Below are 25,924 nucleotides of genomic sequence, written 5' to 3' on the forward strand. Positions count from 1 at the left end.
CATTACTTGGCTTGTTCTCTTCCCCTGTCCCACTAGCCCTTCTTTGTGGGAAGTACTGACTTGGCCCTGCATTGCCTTGATTGCAAAGATAATTATATCCATTTGGGGGTTGGTATTAGGGATCCCATTGTCCGCTGACTTTTAAGCTACATTCTTCAGTTTTTGCTTTATGAAAAAAAGAGATAATATTTGGGTCTGCACAAATAACTTTCTCAATTGGTTCAAAACCTGGGGGAGAGAGATGGGGATGTGTATCAAGCCTCCTTAATGACCTTTCAACTCTCAAAAAGAAGAGAAAGAGGCTGCATAGTATTTGCCCAGATTTTCCCTTTAATATTTCCCATTAATTTGCTCCCTGTTTCTCAGAAGAAGTGAGTGGGATGATGAGGCAAAGACAAGTCCAAATTTATTGCACAAATGGTACTCCTTTAACACTGAAGGAAATGTCAGAAACGGGGAAGAAATGTGCTGTTTTAAAAATAAGTGATCAGTACATACTTGGCGAGTTAACTGATGAATGAAAGAGTATAATATGGTGCCATAAACTGAGCAGTTAATTCCTGCTGACCAAAGGCTGTAACACTGTAAATCCAGGGAGTCCCCAGTGATCACATCAGACCTACCTTACCTAGATTTTGTAAAATCTCAGATAACTAAAGAAGCACAGAATGGAGCTCTGGAACTCCACCTTGGGAAGTGACTTCATCTTGGTGGGGATTCTGAATGACAGCAGGTCTCCTGAGCTGCTGTGTGTCACACTCTCAGCCCTGTACATTTTGGCCCTGACCAGCAATGGCCTGCTGCTCCTGGTCACTGCAATGGCTGCCCGGCTCCAGGTGCCCGTGTACCTCCTGCTCAGCCAGCTTTCTTTCATGGACTTGGCGTTTGCATCTGTAGTTACTCCCAAAACACTTGTGGATCATCTGCTTGGGGAGAACGCCATCTCCTTTGGGGACTGTGCCTTTCAGATGTTAGTAGACCTCTCACCTTGGGAGGTGCAGAGGACCTCCTACTGGCATTCATGGCTTATGACAGGTATGTAGCCATTTATCATCCTCTGAACTGCATGGTCCTTATGAGGCCAAAGATCTGCTGGCTAATCATGGCCACATCTTGGATCCTGGCACTCCTGAATGCTGTGATACACACCTCATATACCATGCACTTTCCTTTCTGCATGTCCCAGGAAACAAAACACCTGCTCTGTGAGAACTCACCCTTGCTGAAGTTGGCCTGTGTAGATACCTCCAGATGTGAGCTCATGGTGTACATGATGGGTGTGACCTTCCTCATACCCACCTTTACTGCTATCCTTGCCTCCTATACTTTTGTCCCAATTGCTACACTCCACATGTCCTCAGGAGAGGGAAGGCAGAAAGCTCTGGTCATGGCCTCTTCTCACCTGACTGTGGTAGGAATGTACTATGGGACTGCCATGTTTATGTATATCCAGCCCAGTTTATACCATGGACCTCAACAGGACAACATCCTCTCTCTATTTTATACTATCATTACTCCAGTACTGAATCCACTTATCTATAGTCTGAGAAACAAGGAGGTAATGGAGGCCTTCAGGAGAGTACTGGGGAGATTAACTTCTGTCCAGAGACTGTAGATGCCAATGTCATATGGAAGCCCTAGTGCCTCTAGATGAGGCCCCATATCTGCTCTTCGTCTTAAGCTATCTCCTTCCACATTTTGATAATTCTGAAAATCTAACACACTGGAGGTAAGTCCTCATTTGGCCTTAGAGACAAAATTTTGTCTGCATCAGCCATCTGTTTCAATAGCTAAGGATGTATTCATTCCTCTGATCAACATCCCAGGATCTGCTTGAAATTCTCATTCAGAGATGATCTTATTTTTCACTTCATATTTTTCTTTCCTCTCCCTACAACAATCCTATACCCAATCACATAGGAAGTTTGCTAGAATGTTTTTTTGATAGGTCTATTTAAAGAAGGAAATAAAAACTCAAGAGAAAAATGAAGATATTGAATAAAGACACAAATGTTAGACTTTACTACTAGTTGCTAGTGGCAAAATCTCTCAGTTCGTATCTCTTTCTTATTGTGAACTTGTAGTCATATAATATTAGACGCTTTACTGTGCACAGATCTTCCCAGATCCACACCAGAGTTCCAGACTCTGGAAAAAATTCCTATCAGATATCTATGTTTTGGATTCTAGCATCAGTCCCTCCAGTGGCCCATGTTACATTAAGACAGGCAAGCGCTTTCTATTGACATATTATTTACAAATAAGCTTCGTTACAAAATATTAATGCCTTAAAGCTGGTGTGTGAAAGCAGCCAGCACACTTGTTAATGAGGATCATAGTACACGAGTTCTCTGCGGGGAACCTGCTCCTTTAACGCCTCTGCCCCAATTATTATTGCTGAATGTGAACAAGTGTTCAAAATTGACATCTGAAATGGAAGTGGTCTTTCCCGTTCCTTCCATAGGTCTTTCCCATATGTGCTAACTCTGGATATATGACAAAGGTTCCAAAGGGGTCAACGTAGTTGATTACTCACAGCACAAAGAAGAACTTTTCTCTATAAAACAATCACATAAAGGAACAAACAACTCTATTCCACTAAATATCTTTTTACTCATCTTTTTAAATCTCTGGACAGGGTCATTTTTATCACTATTCTACTGTCAGCACAACAAAAAAATCCTTTCTATTACCTATTTTATATTACCTATTTTTATTACCTATTTTCTTGCAGCATCAGAACACTAACTTCCCTTGTAGATACTTACCTGGAGCCAGGCTCACATGCTGGGAAATGGTACAGCACGAGGCAAGAGAGAGAGCCCTAGGACTAGACCAAGGATAGAGTCGTAGCTTAGTTCAACTCTGACCTCAGATTAGTCACTAAATCTATGCGAATTCCACTATACTTTTCTATAATATGGAAATAGTAATAATAGTTAGTAGCACTAATTCTCTCCGTATAATTTATCAGGACAAAAGTCACAAGCATCTACACAATCTTCCAAATTTGATCTCAATCTTTCTTGATTTTTTTTCTTTCTCATCCATCCCATTCTGTGGACATGTTACTAAATCTTGTAAATTATAGAGAAAAGTCTAATAATCACTAAAGAGTTAAGCAATTAGGAATTAACTTTTGAATCCAATTAAGTGGAAAATATAAAATGTTCTTTACAATATACTAACAGATTGAAAATATATTTGCGGCAAACTGATTTGAATAAAATAAAAGCAACAGCAACACAGTAGAGAGAACTTGAATGGGCAAATTAGTCCCATTCCTCTGGATAGTTGTAAGAACATATGAAATCCCAACTCAACATTGTTCATTAGAATAAATAGCAATTTGATAGACAATCCAAAAAAGAAAAAAAATTGTAATAAAAGTTAGGTTATATTAAATATCTATAATGGAAAGAATGGAGTTTAGATTCAATAGAAACTTCATATTAGGAAATATAAAAAAATTAAATGATAGAATTTTTAAATTACTTTTGAGCAATAAATACATAATTATATTAGTGCTACCATTAAAAGAAAAAGTGGATGGAGAAAATTTAGTAACCAATATAATAAAGTTACAATATTTTTCATATAAAAAGAAATAAACATTGATGAGAAAATATAACATTGAGTAATTTCAACCTAGCATCCCTCAGAAAAATATGGATCTGTCCTTGTATTTTCATATGGTTCAAACCCTTAATTTCTACAGAAATTTTCTCAAACCTGTTATTTTTTAGGACCAGATAACATTGTTTAACAGTGACCACTACATCCTCAAAAGAACAATAATTGTAACCCATTTTAATAGAGAAATACTGAAGAAGGGTGAAAATTTCCACTTTTCTGAGGATTTAAAATAAAGGATGCACAGATTTCCGCTTGAATGAAGTTTACACCCTTGATTCTGCTCTAAAAATGAGAGAAGGGACAGAATGGATGAATCCTTGGGTCCTTCTCAAGCTCAGAGCCTAGAAAATTTTTCCTTTGTGTAGGGAAGGATTCTGAATTAGAGAAGATTCACAGAATTCCATCTATGATTGCAAAAAAATTACACAATGTCCCATGGTATTTCACTGTGAGTGGAGATAATACAAATGAACTGTGCCCAAGGAGAACCCTAGGGAATTTTCTGTTTACGTAATCTCTCAGGGCCTCATCTTTCAAGAATCCTCTCAGAAAAAGATTTGGTTCAGTGCTGGCACTCAAAAAATAAGTATTTAACTCATTCAAGAATACAGTCCGAGCTTGGAATGGAATCCACTGAAATGTCCAGTTCCTGCCCAGCTGTTAGGAGAGAGAGCTGAGAATCACCAGGAATCCAATACCCAACTCTGGATCTGCAGCTTGGATCTCTGGATCTCACTCTGCTATACTCACTGTGAAGTCCCCTCACTTGTACTTCCCCATCTTTAGAACAAATTCATCTCAGGCTTCCAGGTAAGAAAGGGGAAGATGCTGAAGGGACCAAGTCTCTCCGGAACCAGAAATCATGAGTCCGTCCTGGGAGAAGCAACCTCCTTATTTTTACACCCCATAGTCTATTTGGGCGAGGAGATTTTTCTTTTTCTTTCTTCTCTAGGTTCCTCAGTCTTAGAAATCTTGCCACTGGGCTCAACCTGAGGGCGTCAGTTTGTGCGCTGAGAGGCCCAAGAAACCCAAAGCTCTATCATCTCTCAATCTAGCTACATCCTTTAAAACACCAGAATCTTGCTGTACTCTGACTTTTCATCCCTCTTAAAACACGTGTTCTCTTCCTCTTTCACTCATAGCATATTCTCTCTTGGTGACACTCACTGGGCTCAGGGAATACCTGGGATGCAAGATAAAAGCTTCTTGAAATTCACCACCCATTTTCTGGGAGGTGGGAAGGATCCAGAGCTCCATAAATGCTAACACTGGGTGTGTGGGCACTCCTTGACCCAGTACCCTCGTATTCAGCTTGGCACCACATTCCATATATTCTCTCTAGGGCTAAGAATGAGAAAGAGAACAGGATTGCATATTGAAGGCCTGTTCCTATTTCTACTGGAATAATGACTGCCATTGATGCCTTCTCACTTGCACCATTAGTCCAGGTGATCATACCTTGTGTTTCTCCTTCTGATTGGTCACAGGATCTCCTCATTCCAAGGATATCATGAAGCTGGACTTTCATCTGTTGTGCCTTCCAAATTTTATACTATGCTTTAGATAGGATGATTAGTTCTCAGTAGTATTTGAGTGTGTATGAGTGCCAGTGCCTGTGTGTGTGAATGCAGACTGCTTATTGCAGGATGCATCCAGTTGCTCTTTCATTAATTCCATCAGTCAGTGAATATTTCTTGAAAATTTACTCTATGCTGAGTGATGCAGACATATGGAGTGAGGTAGGGCTACTACCCTGGAGAAATGTAGAACCATGTCAGGGAGATAGCTTGTAAACAAATAATCGTAAATAAACTAATAAGAATCTTATAAAGCTTATTATTATATACACATGTCAAAACTCATCAAATTGTACACATAAAATATACACAGTTCATTACATGTAAGTTTACCATGATAAAGCAGTGAAAAAATTGCACTTATCAAAAATTATTGGAAAATGAGATCAGTAATCGATTATTTTGTTGATGTCCTTAAGTATATTTTACCTATATCAATATTCTTTTTAAAGATTTTATAATGACCATTAATAAGAAAAACAGTTTACATTGTGACCCAGTACACACAACACACACACAAATAATATATGTACAAATAAAATTGAAACAAGTATTTTCTAACTATAGTTATATTATTACAAGAGATGATATTTTGTTTTATTTAAGTTTTAATAAATACAGGTGGCAACTGTCACCCATTGGTCTTGAAATCAAGTCATACTTGGCAGCTCATGAGTCAGTCGTCCAACTACAGCTGATGTGACCACACTTTTCCTATACTGCCAGCTAGATCTATGGTCTTATATATGAAAACAAATCCTTATATGTTTGCAGTCTTTGACTTCCCTCTATCTCATGAAGGCCCTGCCAGAGGGGCTGACTTTTGGCTCTGACATCTCCCTTCTAATCAGCAGTTCTAGGACTAGTACTTCAATCCTTCCCAGGGATATCAGACTCTAGCCCTGAGTCTCAGCCCTTTTCCTGGGACCCTGCTCCCTTCTCTAACTCTTTCAAATCTCTTTCCCCATTAGCTTGGATTCAGCCATGTTATTCTCTGCTTGTTCCTGATGTACTGCAATGCATAGACTTTGAATAGTGTTTCATGCTTGGTTTCAAAGCATTGGACCATTGGCTGATTTCCTACTGATGCACCTATTCAACGGATTGGATATTCTGATACAAATGGTGGCATGAATGAGTTCAAACTCTGTTGTGCCAGATAAGACATTGCAGCTATGCAGACAGCTATTGTGGCTGCATTTGGTCTCCCTGAAGGGCACTAGATACTTCCACAGTGTGTGGTGCTGCCTAAATCTTGCATCGTCTCGACTATCTTGGCTCTGTGATGATAAGATCCCATCATGACCTACTCTTGAGTACTGCCATCCAGGCTTGATTCTCTGATCCAGTGAAGAATTTAGGAAACGACCAGGACTTGGATTATAACATGATCTAAAATGATCTCTTAAAATTCCCTTTGTACTTGGAAGGATGATAAAGGATCCCTTGGAAACATAAATGAAAAGTTAATTATTTGTTCTGCTCCTTGATGAAATGAAAGTGAAAGTCTGCTGAATAAAAAGTAAACTAGAAAAAAGAAAGCCCTAGGGTTTCTTCTAAAGACAGAACTCTATATCTTTTCAAATCCATATAACATGTTAGCATCCTTTTTCAGATAGTTTCAGTAGGAACATAGAGATGGAAATTTAGAAAGTCAAGTGTTTTAAATGTTTACAAGAATTTGTTCTTCCAGTGAGATCTTCCCCATCAGGATTTGGTGCTTCATCATCGTCAATGTTTGATTGCTCTATTTATGCTGACATGTGGACAGAAATAAACATTAATGGGCACAGAAATCCAAACCTATTTGACTGAATTCATCTTGCTGGGGCTTTCTTCAGATCAGCAGACCCAGATCCTGCTATTTGTGATACTTCTCACCTTATACCAACTGACTGTGTTTGGGAATCTGCTCATCATACTGCTAATTCATGTTGACTCTCCACTTCATACACCAACGTACTTTTTCCTTAAAAACCTGTCATTTACTGGTCTCTGTTTCTCTCCAATGATCATCCTACAGATGCTATTCTATTTTCCAGTAACAAGACAGGCTATTTCCTTTGCCGGGCGCTCCATTCAGATGATTGTATTCCTAGTAGCTTGGTGTACAGAGAGTTCTATCCTAGCAGTGATGTCCTATGACCACCATATGCCTGTCTGCAAGCCCCTTCGCTACTCCACCCTCATGACCCACAGGGTTTTTGTCCACCTGGCCACAGGATCTTGTGCTAGTGGAGCTGTGTGTCTCTAGTAGACACGACATTTACTTTATGTCTTTCATACCACAGACAGAATGTAATTAATCATTTTTGTAAACCTCTTGCACTCTTGAAGTTGGCTTCAGAAGAAACCTACAAAGCTGAGATGGCCATCTCTGCAATGGGTGTGCTAATTCTCCTTGGTCCTCTCTCCTTCGTCCTTTTCTCCTACTGGAATTTTATCTCCACTGTGGGTTGGATACAGTCAGGTGAGAGCAAGTTCAAGGTCTTTTCTACCCGTGGTTCTCATCTCATGGTTGTTGTCTTCTTCTGTGGCTCAACATTATTTACCTACACAGTGTCCAAATTCCAATAAAACGAATGAGAGGGATAAGATAATCTCCATGTTCTACTCAGTCATGACATCCATGATGAACCCATTCATTTACAGCCTAAGGAACAAGGATGTGAAGGAGGCATTTAGGAAAGTATTTGGAAGGTAGAGCCTCTCAGAGGCAATGAGATTTATGTTGATATACAATTGTGGGGATGAAAACATTCCAAGGTGGTTCAACATCTTTAACAGCTTTCTCTCTGAACTCTCTCTAAGCAGATATATCAGTAAGGGTCGTAGAGTACCCTTGTACATCTAGGATGTTTTCAAATTTGTCTACTGAATCTTGCTCAGTCTTTTTCTCTGTGGTTGCAATTTGCTTGCCTCATAACAGCTTTTTTGCTATTATATTATATATAAATTATATTTATAGTATATCATATAAATATTTTACAATATTGAACACAATCTTCATTTATACTGAATTATTGGTTCACATCATCTACAACCACCCACAGATCTTGGAATTCTACCACATGTCAGTATGCTAGAATCTAGAATTTCCCGTGAGAAAATATCAACAATTTTTTTTACCTTGAAACTCTGATAAGGAATCTTGTTTTTAGTTTTGTTTTTTTCTTTCTTTTCTTTTGTTTTCTTTGCTGTGGAGTCCCAGCATACTGTTATAGCCAATTCAACCACATATGGGAGAGCTGTTGGCATAGACAATAATGTGTGGGATTTCATATTCCAGCAAACATCTTTCAAACGTCACACACTGCTACCCTATAAGGACAATTGCGAACTTGAGTGAACTGGAACTGAAAAGCAACCTGCCTACATCAGAACCATCAGGTTAGAAACCCTTGTGACACCAATATACCACAACTGACCCTCCTCAGACATGCTTTCCCCTCTTCGCAGATTTGATTGTGCCAGTACCCATTAAGTTCTTTTTGGGAAGAAGAAGAGAATGGATGACATTTGAGAAGCAATCCCAGAAGGTGGAGATTTTTCTGTGAGATGAAACGGGCCCTTTAGTCTTTCCTAATTACTACTATGTTCCAGAAGAGGCACCACTGGTGACCTACCTGTAGCTTCTCACCAATGTTTATCAGGAACACTGCTCCTCCCATGGAAGAAAATCCACTGTTGTCGTCTCGCTAACCCTCAACTAAAGGTCTAACTCCAGGTATTATGTGGAATTGACCCAATGCTTTATTTGTATGTAGGGACACTACCAATTCCCATCCCTGGTTGCAGGGCCTGTGAGCCATGAAAACATAGCTGGGGACCATCACTGGCCTGCCCATTTCCCCCCATGTTTCTTCATAGCTCCTGACAGAAATCCCATGACACAAACATACTTCATTTCTTTGTACTTCATTTACCAGACTTACATATAGCCCCTGACTCATTCCACCCTGTCTACCTTGGAGCCGTTTGTAGGGATTTTGTCATGTAAAGATGGTGCGGCTAACCATACTCAAACTCTCCTTTCACGAAGTGCGACGAGTATGAGAGCACTTTTTTACTGGGGGCAATTTCAACTGGGAATTCTGCTCTTACTTCGTGACCTTCTCTTAGGGCATCTACAAACAAACTGATTATAGGTAAGGATGACACGTGCCAGAAAATGAGCCCTGATGAAAGTCAAGCTTGCCGCATCCACTTCTGGCTGCTCCAGCTTCAGTGTTCATAGCCTGTTCTGAGTATCTAAAGGTGTTCATTTTATGTGATGATGTCCATATTGAACTGAATGCATTGTGTATTGAATGATTTTGTATACAAGAATAAATGTGTAGCAATACTAGATTCACTGTATACATGCTATGTATATTATTTTAGGATTACGTGGACTAACATCCACCTATGCAGGGAACCAAAAGATTAGTCTTGCACTAAAGATTCTTTGAAAAGCTATGTTATAAATAACAGCTCCTACCTTAGACATACTGTTGCCTCATGACCATTCAAAAGCTCACCTTACCACTTCCTCTTTGCTTGCTATTTAGTATAAGAGAAGTCATATCACATAATTGGAATGATCACTGAAAAAGTGGATGGATCACTTTGCTTTATATAAAAACATATAACTAACCTCAATAAGAAACTGGTAGAGTCAAGAGGGTAAGAAAATACAGATACTGACATATATTTTTAAATGAAACACAAACTTCTGATTGGATGCCAGACTATCAATGACTGTGCAGTAAAGGCTAGACGACTAATAGCATGTGAGAAACTAACAAGATCCCGAAGTCACCACATTCTGGGAACTGTCCATTTTTCTAGAGCAAATATTCAGGTTTTTATTTTTTGTTTTTTGGAGGAAGATTACTCCTGAGCTAACCGCTGCCAATCCTCCTCTTTTCGCTGAGGAAGACTGGCCCTGAGTTAACATCCATGCCCATCTTCCTCTACTTTATATGTGGGACACCTACCACAGCTTGGCGTGCCAAGTGGTGCCATGTCTGCACTCGGGATCCGAACTGGCGAACCCCAGGCCGCCGAACTGGAACATGCGCACTTAACAACTGCGACACCTGGCTGGCCCTAGTTTTTCAGCTTTTAAAGGAAATAAGTTTTCCTTCATTTATGTCACTGGTGTGTAATTGTTGCTTTTGTTTTAAGTCAATCCATACAACATTGATTTCAATAGCACAGTTTATATAAGTTCATTTATTGAATGAATATCTAATTCATTTATTAACTAAATATTCTTTTCACTTTTATTCAAAATAAGGTCACTTTCTGAGGTTCCAAGTGGATATGTCTTTTTGAGTGACACAATTCCACCAATTACAGTCTTAGAAGTCTTGAAAAGGCTATTGATTTTGTTTTACATTCAATAGAAATTCATCCTTACATTATGCTTTTAAAAGGTCACTTTGAGTGTATATGGAGAATGGACTGTAAGTGGACAAGCAAGGTAATAAGAAAATCAGTCAGTAAGATTGAGCTCTATCACAGTAGCCAATGGGAGAGATGGTGGTCTTAACTAGTATTGTGCCAATGGAGAAGAAGGGAAGATGGTAAGAGAAGTGGGTAAGTAAGATGTACAAGATGAAAAAAGAGAGGAATAAAGTATCCCTGATAAGTCTTAGACCTGAGCAATGCTGTGGATAACGGGGACATTTAAAAAGGAAGAAGTTTGGTGGGGAAATCAAGAATTCTCTTTTGGATTTGTTTTTATGGCCCTGTGTTATATGCTGACTTAGTTATCACACCACTCTTCTGTATTTGAATAGCTATGTGAGGGAGGAAGAAATATTCCTCGACCCTTCCAGGTTCTTCTGGCTAGCCTAAAAATTAAATTAATATGTGACAGGATAACAGGAGAAAATCAAATAAATTTAATAACACGTATACATAGGAGAAGCCCAGGAAAACTGAGTAACTTGACAAAATGGCTCAAGCCACCACCTTAAATACCATCTTCAGCTAAAGACAAAGGAGAATATTGGGAATAGTGGTTTTGGACTTCAAGGGGAAGGAGGGTAATTCACACAGAAATGGAAATGGAAAGGCAAATGTCTGGTAAACAAATATTTGCAGTGCCTTACAAAGACAGTAAGACATAGAGAGGGCTTTGATCAAATGGGCCTTGCTAGATTCCTCCCTGTCTACCATGTCTAGTTCATATTATGGTATAGTTATCTACGATGATAGCTCCTTTCTGGAAAAGGACTTCTATCTTAAATTCTGTTAGGCAGTTGGGGGAAAGTCAAATTTTCTTCCTGAGTCTTTTGTTCTTAAAAATAATCAAGCCAAAGAGACACATTTTAGGGTATCAAATTCTTCTCCCCTACAGCTACAATAAAGCCTTCATTGAAACAGTCATGACATCTTATGCTGCGTCATGTAGCTGTAGTTTAGAGTTGTTTATTTTTTCCTGTTAGTAGAAGACAATTAAAGCATTTCGAGTACAACTGCAGACAAGGGTTTTGAAATCCCCTGGCAGGTCTTAGTTCAGGGGCCTCATCCTGATGATGCAGAATATACTTATATCAGCTGCCTTTTATGTGAACATATTATTGAAACCTCTATTTTAAAAATTCTTACAGAAAATTTGGAGACCTCAGAGGTCCTTAGACTGGTTTGAGAAACAGTAGTACAGAAACTGACATCAGATGAGATTCAAGTATTTCAGTTTGTGATTACAATAAAAAAATGCCCCAGGGTATTTCTCTCCTTGTAGAAAGGTTTAAAAAAGTTAACAGCACTGATTTCTCCAGGGAATGCTCTGTTTCCAACAGCCCTTAGGACCTCAGGTTTAAAGACTTTCTTCCAGAAAAATCCTCTAAACTGATTGCTTGGTGAATTTGAGATTTTAATAAAATGGTGCTCCTTGGCTTGGGATAGAATAAGACTCATATTCCAGATGATGTTCCAACCTTCAGACTATTTGGTAAACTGCAGAGGAGGCTGCCTATTAGGAAATGGATTAGCAGATTGCAGAAACAACACCTTCCTCCATTCATTAACTTCTCTCTTCAGCACTGACCCCCTGTCCTGTGTTTGTCTCAAGCCAGTCCTCCAGGTGAGAGTGAGTAGGGTTATCCGGGGGATTAAGCCTCTTAGGAAGTCTGAAGTCTTGATTCCGTTCATTGGGTGGGCTTTGCCTTTCACTCTCCTGCCCCTCTCTCTTTTCCATCTGGCTTCTAGGGAGAATGTGTGCTCTTCTTTTTAGCTGCTTCTCCTGAGTAATAGCCTCATGAATCCTCTTCTTCAACTCCTCTGGGGAGGATTAAGCTATAGACAAGGGATACTAGAGTGACTGCAAGGGCTGTGAACACCCACTGCCTCTCCTTTCACACCAAAAGCTAATCTGCCAGACTCTCCTTTGCCCCTCACTTTTTCCATGCTCTCCTTTCTGGGATTCCTTCCATAATCCTTTTAGCCACTTGGGTTTGGACACTGGGAGTAGGCAGGATGGGGATGAAACCTGAACCTTCTGCCCCAGAGGATACAGACAGGATCTCTGTGTGGTCAGATGTCCCTGGATGGCCACACAAGGCTGTTTGAGTACGCTAATATGTGCAGGCAAGCACAGATCCTGGTGTCTTGGCTCCTGTCACATTGAACTCATCCTTCTTCATCCAGATGTGGCTGTCAGTCAGTTCATTCACTCTCTTTAACCTGGTGATCAGTCCTGGGATTTTCAGTCAAGATCTTCCCAAACCCAGATCAGAGTCAACATCTCAACAGCCAACATAGCCCCCTCTTCTCACTTAAATTTCTCTTGAGAGATGAATCTGTTGGTGTGCTAACGTGTTGGTATGGAGTGTTGGCATGTGTCTATTTATTCACTCGTTAAACTCACTTTTAAACTTCCTCTCTCTATATGTATGTATATGTGTGTGCGTGTCAGGTGATATTGATATATGTGTATGTAGTAGAGATAAATGATATATGTTTTACTATCTTGAAGAAATCACTCAGTCCAGGCAGACAAACATTTAATCAAATACTTAAAAGACAGTGTAACAACTATATGAAAAGAAATATGTACAAATATTTTCCTGGACTTTGTGAAGATAACAGTCAACTGTACCTTGTGCACTGAGTAAAGAACTTTAAGAACGCAATTATATTGATACTGATTCTAAGCAAATAATAGATGGTGAAAGTCAGAGGGACCAGAATGCTCCTGTGAAGGAATGTGAAGTTTAGGAGAACTGCAGATTTTTTTTTTTTTTTTTTTTGCTGAAGAGTAGGATAAAAGATGTGGAAGAGGCTAAATTTATGACGTATATGTTGGCAGAAGACAGACCACTCAGAGAATTTGAAAATAATTGCAAGAATGATAGGAAGCTAAGATAAGGATGCATAATTTTGTAGTAGTATAATTTGCAATTTTTTGTAATTCTTTTTCCTATATGGGATGTAGACAACCAGAAGAAATCAGAAGTAACAACCTGGGGATGTTTAGAGAACATAATTAAGATATAGCAGAAGAGAAGACGGAAAGTAGTGAGATACAGTCTCCTATAATCACAGAAAGGAGAGATTTTAAGAAATATTTATGGTTAAATTATGCCAAATGCCATAGAGACTGAAGGGGATACTGGATGAGAAAAGTCTATTGCTTGGATAAAAGAGCGTCTTTGGTTTCAATACAGTCATGGAAATAAAAATGAGATTGAAAGGATTAGAAGAGTCAATGATATGACAAGAAGTAGGTGTAGTAAATGCTGAGCACGTACTTGATAAATTGGGTAATAAAAGCATAAGCAAAAGTTAGATAATGGATAACAAAGAACGGTACCATCAAGGGAAGTTGTGGCTGCTTTTCTCACTTTTCTTCTCCTGTGGAAAATATCATTTTTTTAATAGTAGTAAAAAGCCAAATAACATAAAAATTTCTATCTTAACCATTTTTAAGTGTACACTTCAGTAGTGTTGACTATATTCACATTGTTGTGTAACAGATCTCTAGAACTCTTTCATCTTGCAAAACTGAAACTCTCTACCCATTGAACAACTGATCATTTCTCCCTTCCCCTAACTTCTGGCAATCACCATCCTACTTTGTCTCTATGAGTTTGTCTGCTCTAGACACCTCATATAAGTGGAATCATACAGTATTTCTATTTTGGTGACTGGCTCATTTCACTTAGCATAATGTCTTCAAGGCTCATTCATGTTAAGGCACGTGACAGGATTTCCTTTTTAGAGGCTGAACAATATTCCTCTGTATGTATAGATCACATTTTGTGTATCCATTCATCCATTGATGGATACTTGGATTGCTTCCACCTCTTGGCTATGGTAAATTATACTGCCTTTTTCTCTTTAGAATAAAAAGTATTGAGAATACTTAGTAATGAAATTAAAGAGATGAAAGCAAAATTAAGAAAAACAGAGAAAACAAGAAAATAATAAGTCTCAAGAAAGGCTAGTGTTCATGTCAGTGCACAGCAAAATGGAAGTCTGCTTGGTTTCACTCTTGCTCTTCTCTATCACATTAATTGTTATTTTGACATTTTTAGGTTTTGAAAAATAGACAGTATGTGAAGTGGTTAAGAGCATGGAGCTTGGATCCAGGGACCTGGATTCCAATCCCAGTTATTGAAAATTTACTTGATTATTCTAAGGCTCAGTTTCATTATTTACGTAAAATGGAAAGATGATATTACCAAAGAGTAAGGTCATTCTAAAGATTAATGAGATAATGACTCTAAAGAGTTTAATGCAGGACCTCTCAATGAATAGCAGCTTTTAGAAAAGGATATTTATAATGTTCCAGAACATAAAGTCAGAACATAGGAAGAGGCAAGAGACGAGAGTGAAGAAGTAGGCGGGTTCCAGATTATAAAGGATTGAGTGAAAGATTATTTATTTTCTGATCACTAAACAATGTTTTTATTATAGAGCACTTGGAAACTATAAAATCACATAAAGATAAAAAGAAAAAGTCACTTATAATCCCATCACTCAGAAAAACACAACACATGCACACTTCGTGTGAGACAAATTTTAATATGAGAATTATAGTGTAAAATATTTTTATAACCACTTTTCTATCTTAAATATAATGCAAACATTTTTGGTGTCATAAAATAATTTTACATTTTTTCAGTGGTTGCATTGTATTTCATCATTTAGATGTTCTATATTTGTTTAAGAATATTTGTCTTTCTTCAAAGCTATATAATTACAATTGATATTGTGATAAACATCCTCACAGATTCATTTTGCCATATTACTTTTTGACCAAATATTAAATTTATTTATGACAAAATAATGTTTGAAATTTACTTTATCAAAGTATATTGCTCATTTTAATGCACTTTCTATATATTGACAAATTACCCCTCATGCAGGTTTTAGTAATTTATATTGCCAACAAAATAAGAATCTCATTACCATTGAATATTATACATTTTTAAAAATCATGCCCATTTGATTACCAAAAAAAGCATCTAATCTTATTTGTCACTGTTTAATTTTACTGATATTGAATTTTACTCATTATGAATTGTCAATTCACATTTATGCTTTTCTCCTGTAATATTTATAACATTTTCTCATTAATTTATCTTATTAATTTATATTGCCACCAAAATAAGAATCTCATTACCATTGAATATTATACGTTTTTAAAAATCATGCCCATTTGATTACCAAAAAAAGCATCTAATCTTATTTGCCACTGTTTAATTTTACTGATATTGAATTTTACTCATTATGATTAATATCAGTTACTGATATTGAATTTTACTCATTATGAATTGTCAATTCACATTTATGCTTTTCTCCTGTAATATTTATAACATTTTCTCAGTAATTTATCATTAGAGTTTCTATGCTAAGGATATTAATCCTTGATCTGCTGTGTATGTTACAGTTATTTTTCCATGTTTTTAACTTTAAAATTTCAGGTATACAGTGTGATGTTTTGATACACATACACATTCTGAAATGATTACCACAATCAAGCTAGTTAATATATCCATCACATCACAGTTACAATTTTTTTGTTAGAATAATTGAGACCCACTATGTTAGCAATTTTCAAGAATACAATACAGTATTATTAACTATAGTCACCATGCTGTACATTAGATCTCCAGAACTTATTCATTCTGCATTATTGAAATTGTGTTCCCTTTTACCAACATTTCCCCATTTTCCTTATCCCCCAGTCCCTGGTAATCACCATTCTACTCTCTGCCTCTATGAGTTCAGCTTTTTTAGATTCTACGTCTAAGTGAGATCATACAGTGTTTGTCTTTCTGCATCTGACTTATTTCAGTTAACATGATGTTCACTAGGTTCATCCATGTTGTTGCAAATGGCAAGATTTCCTTCTTTTTTAATGCTGAATAATATTCTATTCTATATATGTATAAAATATGTAGTATGCATACCACAGTTTCTTTATCCGTTCATCCGTTGACAGACACTTAAGTTGTTTCTCTATCTTGGCTATTGTGAACAACGCTGCAATGAACAAGGGAGTCCAGATATCTCTTCAAGATACGGATTTCATGTCCTTTGAACATATACCCAGAAATGAGAACTACTGGATCATGTGGTAGCTGTATTTTTAATCTTGAGGTGAACTTCCATACTGTTTTCCACAGTCTGTGTACCAAATGCATTCCTACCAACAGCGTGCAAAGGTTTCCTTTTCTCCACATCCTCACCAACACTTGTTATCTTTTGTCTTTTTGATAATAGCTCTTCTAATGGGTGTGAGGTGATATATAATTGTGGTTTTGATTTGTGTTTCTCTGATGATTACTGACGTTAAGTATCTTTTCACATATCTGTTGCCCATTTGCATGTCTTCTTTTGAGAACGTTTATTCAATTCCTTTGCCCACTTTTTAATCACGTTATTTGTTTTCTTGCTATTGTGTTGTTTGAGCAAATGTGTAGAGATTTAAAGTATTTTTGCAGTCAAATGTATCAGTGTCTTCTCTCATAGTTTATACTTTTGTTGGTATGCTCAGATAAAATTCTACCAGGAGATCAATGAAAAATCACCTTATTTTTAAATGTCTAAGGTTTTTGTATATGTGTGTCTTTACGTTATACACAGACATACATCCTTAATCCCTCTGGAATGTTTTTTTTATAATGAATGAGGTAGGCAAACTTCATTTGCTTGCCAACTATTTACTCAATTTTTCTAGCATGATTTATTGAATAATGTGCACTTTTCTGGCTTATTGGAAGCATTTACATAATTTTTACACAGCCTTTGCTGGTTCTAATGTCTATTCTGATCCAATGATTTATCTTTCTGTTTTTTTCACTATTCTAATATTATTTTCATTGCTATAATTTGTGCTGTCTCCATATTGTATCATCATTGTTATTCCCTCATGTTTTCATTTTAAACAATTATTTAAAAGAATTTTTATTTTCTTTTTTATGTAGAAAATTCAGGCTAAGTTGTATAATAACTCAAACAATAAAGGTTGGCATTAAAAATGAAAGTCTCCCCTCAGCTGCTTGCCCTGCTCCCACTGGAATCCCACTTGCTGGGGATAATCACCATGAACAGACCATTTCCTCTGGATTCACAAACCATATATACAAACTATCCTGATATGATGCAGTAGCTTTCCTAAGAATCCTTACATATGCTTAATTTTGGTTTTTTAAGTTTTAACTTTGGGGAAAGGCTAGGTTCTAATTTCAAACTTACATGACAATAATTTATCTTTTAGACTTTCAACGATAAAGGAGTTTTTAAGTAGTTTTAAGTATATTTTGTTATTACAATCAAACTCTAATAAATTAAATGATCAATAGATCAAAATTGATTAATAGATATGAATCTTATTGTTAGATACTTGAGATTTTATTGTACTATTCTCTTTTATATGTGTTTGAAAATATCTATAATAAAAGAGTTTCAAACAAAAGAGAGAATAACATGATTAAATCAAACTAATGCTTGTCTTTGTCCTTCATTCCACAGACTTAGAAACCTCTCATTATCCCCTATTACAATTGGCCTTGACATTGAATTTTGCTGGCAACACAGTTCTGGTCATAAAGGATGAACAGAGAGCAAAATATTGCAAACAGTAAAAATAGTGGAATAAGCCTCTTCCCCATCATATACAGCAGCCATGTATTCCTACGCTTTGTCCTTAACAGCCATTTTCCTAATCTTGCAGTTGATTCCAGGTCACGATCTCATTATTATAATGGGATGTTATATAATATTATGAGCTACGCTTGTTTGCTGTCCTAGATTCTTTAAATAGTTTATGCTTTATTTAATGTTTACATAAATACTATAAGATATGTATTATTTAGATCACCATTTCACAGATAAGGAAAGCCCAGCACAGAAAAGCTTAGTAATTTTCTGTGGTCACACATCACCTAGAAAAGCCCTGTATTCAAACCCTGCAGTTTAGTTGAAGAACCCCGACTGCCAACCAGTGAGCTATGCAGTTTCCTTGCAAATGACAGCAGTCCATGACCAATGGACTCTCACTGCAGGAGACATACCTATGGAAATACACACATACCACAAATACACACATCCATTCACACTCCATTTAAAAGATTAAAATGATATCATATATAAAGTCTTGTGGCTTACTTTCATTGAACAATCTATCATAGTCACCTTGCTATACCACGAAACCTGGATGTTATATTCTTTTAAATTCTACTTGAAAGGCAAAATATGATATCTTATTTGTTGTTTTAATATTCATCTTTTTGTTTCATGTTTATTGTTCAGTTTTACTTGTTTTTTGTGAATGGGGTATTTAAATCCTTTCCCCATTCTTCTAATGGATTATGCTTTTAATTATTGATTTTTAAGAGGTCTTTATGTATTAGAAATAATGAAAAATTTCTGTTCAATTCTTTGCAAATATTTTCCCAGATTCATTTTACTTTGAAATTTCATTTATAGTGGTATTTACTACATAGAAGTCTGATATTTTTATGTTGTCCAGTTTGTTAGCATTTTTGTTTATGATTGTGTGTGTGTGTTTAGGAAAGCTTTTATCACACAAAGATGGATAGATAGACAAATAAACACACTACATAATTTCATAGAAAACTTAAATGTTTTTAAAAATTAGATGCATTTGGGATTAATTATTGTTTATACTTACAGTATATGTATGTATAAACATACATATGTATACATCTGCATAATAATGTTCTAAAATGATAAGCACTTGTCCCATACCTTTTGTAAAGTAATATACTTATTTAAGATGACATCTTTAAGTTAAATTACATCCATACTAGGATCTGCCTCAGTTCTATAATATACTTATCAGTCAAATGTTTTATACCTGCTCAGTATACACTAGTAGTAAGCAAGGGAAATTTATTATCTATTTTATATTTGGTAGGATATGTTTTCTCTACTCCCTCATTTTTCTTTTCCACACCTTGTTTACTATCAAAATTACTCATCTAGATAAAATTTATAATAAGCTTATTAAATTCCCTTATAAAAGTCCTCTGTGAGCTTGGTTGGAATTTCAGGGAATTTATGGATTAATTCAGAGGTAATGAATAACTTTATAAGACTATGTTGTTCTAGTCATAAAATCAGTGTCTATTCATTAATTCAGGCATCATGTTTCAAAGTTGCCTTCTAATAGGTCTTGAATGCTTCCTAAGTGGACGTTTTGTTAAGTTTAGCGATTGTGAAGGAATTTTTTTACTAAAATTTCAGCTTGGTTACTTTTGGTATTTAACATGAGAATGTTCAATTACTCATCTTGTACCAGACCTCATTTCTTTGCAGTTATCACAGGATTGAATTGGCTCTTTTTGATTTTTTTTTAAAGATACGCAGTCAAATTATCTGCAAATAATCTTTATCACTTTTCTCAACATTTGTTCCTTTAATTCCTTCTATTGTCATTTGGGCAAGACCTCCCAAAAATGTTTTAAAATATCTGTTAAAATATGCCTGACTGTTATTTTTGTGCCTACAGATAGCTCTGCCATGGTGGTTTAGTTCTAAACTCTTAAAATGGAGAAGGTCTGTGGGTTTGTCTTCTAAGCGGTGGATGTGGGGAATAAGTGAAGAGAATTGGGCAAAAGTTGAATCTCTACAATGAGTTTTTGACTAGAAAAAAGATTTTCAGGATTCAGAAAGAGTGGGGAAGGCTTAGGGGAACTGATTTGAAAATTTCTCTGCGGGTTGTTTCATCGTCTGTGTACTGGGGGCAATAACAACTATCTCATATGGGCTTAAAAAGAGGATTTAAAACAAAAAGTGAACGTAAAGAAGCTATTAATAATTACTGGCACCAGAGGAGTGTCCAACACATGATAGTTAGTATTATTTTGGCCAAAGGACCTTGGTGAAGAGAGGTAAAAGAGTGTGGAGGACAGATTAGGGCACATTTAAAGGATGCTCCTGAGTGCAGAATGACCAATGAGGCAGCTAATTTCACTGATGTTCTCCAGCACCTTCTTCAGATTGAAGAAAAATGACAGAAAAATTTATTTAAGGGCCAGGATCACAGACTACTACATTGTCCCTTAGTTCCCCTTCCTTGTTCAGAGTGCTTTTTTTTTTTTTTATTTTGTAAATAGAATAATGAAAAAAATCAGCCTTCATAAATGTTATCAGACAGTTTGCAGCGTAAAAATCTAACTTAAAAATCTAAGTGGCGTCCATTTGTTTGCTTCCCAAATCTACATAAATGGAAGGCTGCACTGTGAGCTCTGCTCCAGTCTTTTCAGGACTATGCACAGTCCAGTCAAGGTTTGGTCATACAGCAGATTCAGGACAGCACCGCCCCTTTGGTGCTACCAAAAGATTCAAGGAGAGGGAAAATCAGAACTCGCTTTCAATTTTCAGAACTACTGAGTAAAGAGAGAGCTCTGTCTTCTGATAGGTGAAAGCTGTTAGGAGATAGAAATCAACAGCCCAGTTTTATTAATAACACCTAAGTTATTTTTTTATAACTGACTAATATGTGTTTCTTTTCTTGGTGCTGACATATAAACAGCAGTAAATATTCATGGGAGAAGAAAACCAAACCTCTGTGACTGAGTTTGTCTTCCTGGGCCTTTCGCAAGATCCCCAGATACAAGTCTTGCTCTTCTTCCTTTTTCTGATCCTCTACGTGCTGACTGTGTTGGGAAATCTGCTTATTATTGTGCTCACTCACATAGACTCCAGGCTCCACACACCCATGTACTTTTTTCTCAGAAACTTATCCTTTGCTGATCTCTGTTTTTCCACTACCACAGTCCCCCAGGTGCTGGTCCACTTTCTGGCAAAGAGGAAAACCATTTCCTTTGCTGGATGCTCAATACAGCTAGTTGTTTTACTTCTAGTTGGGGGTACAGAGGGTGCACTGCTGGCAGTGATGTCCTATGACAGGTATGTGGCTGTCTGCAAGCCCCTGCACTACTCCACTATCATGACACATGGGGTATGTGTCCAGCTGGCCATCGGGTCTTGGGCCATTGGAGCACTTGGGTCTCTGGTGGACACCATATTCACACTGCATCTGCCGTACCGAGGGAACAATGTTATTAACCATTTTTTTTGTGAACCTCCTGCCCTCATGAAGCTGGCTTCAGCAGATACCTACAGCACAGAAATGGCCATCTTTGTAATGGGTGTGCTCATCCTGCTCACTCCTGTCTCCCTGATCCTTGTCTCCTACTGGAATATTATCTCCACTGTGATCCAGATGCAGTCTGGCGAGAGTAGACTCAAGGTCTTCTCCACCTGTGGCTCCCATCTCATTGTCGTTGTCCTCTTCTATGGGTCAGGAATATTTGCCTACATGAGGCCATACTCCAAGATAATGAATGAAAGGGATAAAATGATCTCTGTGTTCTACTCAGCAGTGACACCCATGCTGAACCCCATCATTTATAGTCTGAGGAACAAGGATGTCAAATGTGCTCTCAGGAGAGTGACTACAAAATCTTTTTGAAAGTGGGGATCTATGGTTATGATGACAATTTCAGAGATGTGGAAAGAAGTGATTTTCTTGTAAACTTTTCCCATTTTCATCCCATTCCTCCACTTTTTTTTTCTTCTCCTATCTTTTCTCAGATAAATTCATCAAATTGCCTATTCAAAGCAAGATACCTTGTTAGACACAGGAAAGAAATATAGAAAGAAAAGGAAAGGGATAAAAAGAAAGGAAGGGAGGGAGGGAGAGAGGGAGGAAGGGAGGAATGAAGGGAAGAAGGAAAGGAATGAAAGGTAGGTAAGTAAACAGTCTCTACTCTCTAAGCCCATACAAGCTAATAAGGAAATTAGGATGAGTAGACCTACAACTATAACTAAAGAAAACAAACCAAGAACCAAATAAACAAATAAAAGTGTCACAAATACGAGATTACATTTCTGGCAAATGGAACATTTCCTTCATTTTTGCATGTATTCATCAAATATATATTCAAAATACATTTGATGAATACACATAATAATATATAATATAATAATATATTATATAATAATATATATAAAATATTGTGAATATAATATATTCATTATATATTATATATAATATACCCCAGGTACATGTCTAGAAGCTGGGGATATAGACATAAAAATTAAAGTCTTCCTAGTGTTTATTTCTAACATGACCTTAAACTCTAAATTTAACACTTTCTGAAATTTAAAATAAAGCACAGTTAAGGAACAACAAATGGTAGAATTTTTCTAAAAGTATGTGTAACATCAGGAAAATAGTTAGATATAAAGCTGAAAAGTAAGACAAAGAGTCTAGATTGAGAAATGCTTCGAAGTCAATCCTAAAGAATTTGCCCATCATGTAATTCTAAAAATGCTGAACATTGGGGATTTATTGGACAGTGATGGAAAATGAGGATGAAGGTAAGAAAAGGAAGGCTGGAACACCATTTTATGCCTTGGTGGTAAGACATTTATAATGTAGACCACAGTTTTGCTATCATGATTTGAAATGGTCTCTGAGTTGCTGTTTGAAAATATTTCTCAGTACAGCATGGATTAGGACAGTCGATCTCATTTGTAACAAGCCCCAGGTGATTCTTAAGTACACCAAAAATTGTACACTGCTTTTTAGGCAATGAGATGGCTTTTACATAAATGAATTGTATGATTATTTGCTTAATGTCTGACTCCTCCATTAGACTTTAAATACCATGGCGTAAAGACCGACTGCTTGTTGATCTCTGTATTATCAATTGTAATAAAGTGCCTAGCCATTGCTGTTGCTCAAGAAACGTCATTTTGAATGGATGAATAAAGCTGGAGTTTAATAGAGAAATATGGACTGGAGAAATAGATTTAGAAGTTTACTGCAAATAAATGCGAGTGAAGTTTGACACACCCAAGGATGCATGCCAAAGGTTTAAACCAGAACACCAATTGTACGCCTTGCAGTCTTGAGAGAGTTATATTAAAATGCATGTACCTAGTCCTACTCAGACCATAAGGGGAGCAAAGATGGAGGCACTACATATGTTCTGCAAAGGTATCCCAGGGTAACTCTGACGTGCAATCCTGGATGAGACCAGGTTTTAGAGAAAGACAGCGGGAAAGAATCAAAGACAGAACCGTGGAGTTACCAACATTTCAAGGTGGATGAAGAATAACCAGTCAAGCCCAGAGCATTCAGAATCAGAGAAAGAGAAGGAGAAACTGAGAAAGGGTGTGTCAGAAGTGGTGAGAAGAGAGGCCCTCCAGGAAAGATTTCTCAAATGTCTCGGAGTTTTATGTCTTGGTAAAAGGCTATTGAATTTGCCAGTTCGGTATTGAACTTTGCAAAAATTGCTAGGGCAGAATAATGAAATCACATAGTTACAGATTTTTAGAAAACATACAGAGTGCCTTCCTGAGGAGGTGACTTTTAAGTTAAAACTGAAGGATGAAAGAGGTAACCAGGTAAAGGTGTGGTGGGGGCAAGAGTCAGGAAGGCAGAGAATAAACTAGGGGGAGTACACAGATTTTCGTTTTTACTAAGACAGGCTTTTCTCACTCCTAAAGTAATAAAAATTGTCTTCTGTGTTATGTTCTAGTACTAGTTCTAGTTTTTCTTTACATAAGGTAACACTAGTTGCTCTAACATAAAGATCAGAAAACTTTTTCTATACAGGACCAGATAATAAACATTAGGCTTTTGGGGCCATGCTGTCCCCATCACAACTACCCACCACTGCCACTGTAGCAGGAAAACAGTCATAGATAATACAAAAATAAATGTGTTACAATAAAACTTTATTTGTAAAAGCAGGCAGTTCAGATGTAGCCCCAGGGACATGTTTGCTGACCCCCAACTCTTAACAGATAAATCTGAAATCTCAGTGGCTTAGAGGGTAGAAGTTTATTTTTATACTAACATTAAATTCTAGTTGAGGGATGGAGTGGCAAATACATGGGCCCAAGCTGGAGAGCTCTGCCATTTGACGTTTTCAAGGTCGTCCTGCATGCAAATATCCATGAGATGAAGACAAAAGTTGTTCACTGAACAGTTTTGTAGCTTAGAAGGAGCACATCACATCTGCTCACATTCCATTCATTGAAACTCAATTAGAAGGCCCCATGTCAATGCTGGGAAACAAGTGGGACATGAATCTGAGGTAGGCAGTCTGACACTGGATTTTGTTTTTAACCACTGGATCCCTAAAATATCTGAAATTTTTTTTTGCAAGAATTTGTGTATGTGAGATAGTATGGTACATTTTTTTTCTAAATATTTAGCCATGTTAAGTCATTCTTTTTCCCTTAATTTCAAATGCTGCCACAATATATACTAAATTTCAGTACACATATTGGCATATTTGTCAATTATTGCACTTGTTTAGCTGCATTTCAATTACTGTAGCTTTAGCTGGTAGGGCATAAGTTTTATTTTCTTTCTATTTCACAATTTTCTTGATAGTTTATAAGCTTTCTACTCCTCGGTTTGTTGAAATCTACATTTTTTTTGTGTGTGTGAGGAAGATTAGCCCTGAGCTTACATCTGCCGCCAATTCTTCTCTTTTTTGCTGAGGAAGGTTGCCCCTGAGCTAATATCTGTGTCCATCTTCCTCTACTTTATATGTGGCTCGCCTGCCACAGCATGCCTTGATAAGCGGTGCATAGGTCGGCACCCGGGATCCCAACCGGCGAACCCCAGGCTGCTGAAGCAGAGCATGCGAACTTGACCTCTGGGCCAACAGGCCAGCCCCAAAACCCACTTTTCAAAATGCCATTAGAATTTTGATGGTTATTACATTGAATTTATAGAATATTTAGCAAAAGTTAAGGTATTCAAATTAAAATATTAAATCTTTTCACCTAAGAACGTAGCATATTCCTCTTTTCCTTCAGTGAAGATATACACATGCATGCACTTTTTCACATTGTTATTGTAGAGACTGTTATATACTTTCCTAGATTTTATGGAGAAGAAGCTATGAGACACACATAGCATAGTTCATGCTCTCATGGAGCTTTCATTTTGGAAGGTGGAGACAGAGAGTAAGCAAGTAAACTAAAGTATAAATAAGAAAGTTTCACATAATGATAAGCACAATGGAGACAAAACACAGCGTGTGATAATGCTATTCGCTTTAGGTTCATGCCACTTAGCTTGGTAACCTCTTCGAGAAGTTAACATTTTTAAGATGGGACCTACTAACGTCCCTACTAAGCCAAGCAGATTTGACAGAAAAAACATCATAGGCTAGGAAAATAGCTACTAATTGAACCTAAAGCAGGAACAA

The 25,924-nt window shown here is 37.0% G+C and overlaps 1 protein-coding gene and 2 pseudogenes across 1 annotated transcript; all 3 read left to right on the plus strand.

The window, feature by feature from the left end:
* Window positions 1-668: 668 nt before the first annotated feature.
* LOC124225431 (olfactory receptor 2AG1-like) lies at window positions 669-1,615 on the plus strand (annotated as a pseudogene).
* Window positions 1,616-6,996: 5,381 nt separating this feature from the next.
* LOC124225825 (olfactory receptor 2D3-like) lies at window positions 6,997-7,917 on the plus strand (annotated as a pseudogene).
* Window positions 7,918-21,228: 13,311 nt separating this feature from the next.
* On the plus strand, window positions 21,229-22,158 carry LOC124225148 (olfactory receptor 2D3-like). The gene has a single exon (XM_046637612.1). It carries the CDS (start codon window positions 21,229-21,231, stop codon window positions 22,156-22,158), a length of 930 nt encoding a protein of 309 aa, XP_046493568.1.
* Window positions 22,159-25,924: the final 3,766 nt, after the last annotated feature.

The sequence above is a fragment of the Equus quagga genome, chromosome 14 (genome assembly GCF_021613505.1).
Source record: "Equus quagga isolate Etosha38 chromosome 14, UCLA_HA_Equagga_1.0, whole genome shotgun sequence".
Lineage (NCBI taxonomy): Eukaryota > Metazoa > Chordata > Mammalia > Perissodactyla > Equidae > Equus > Equus quagga.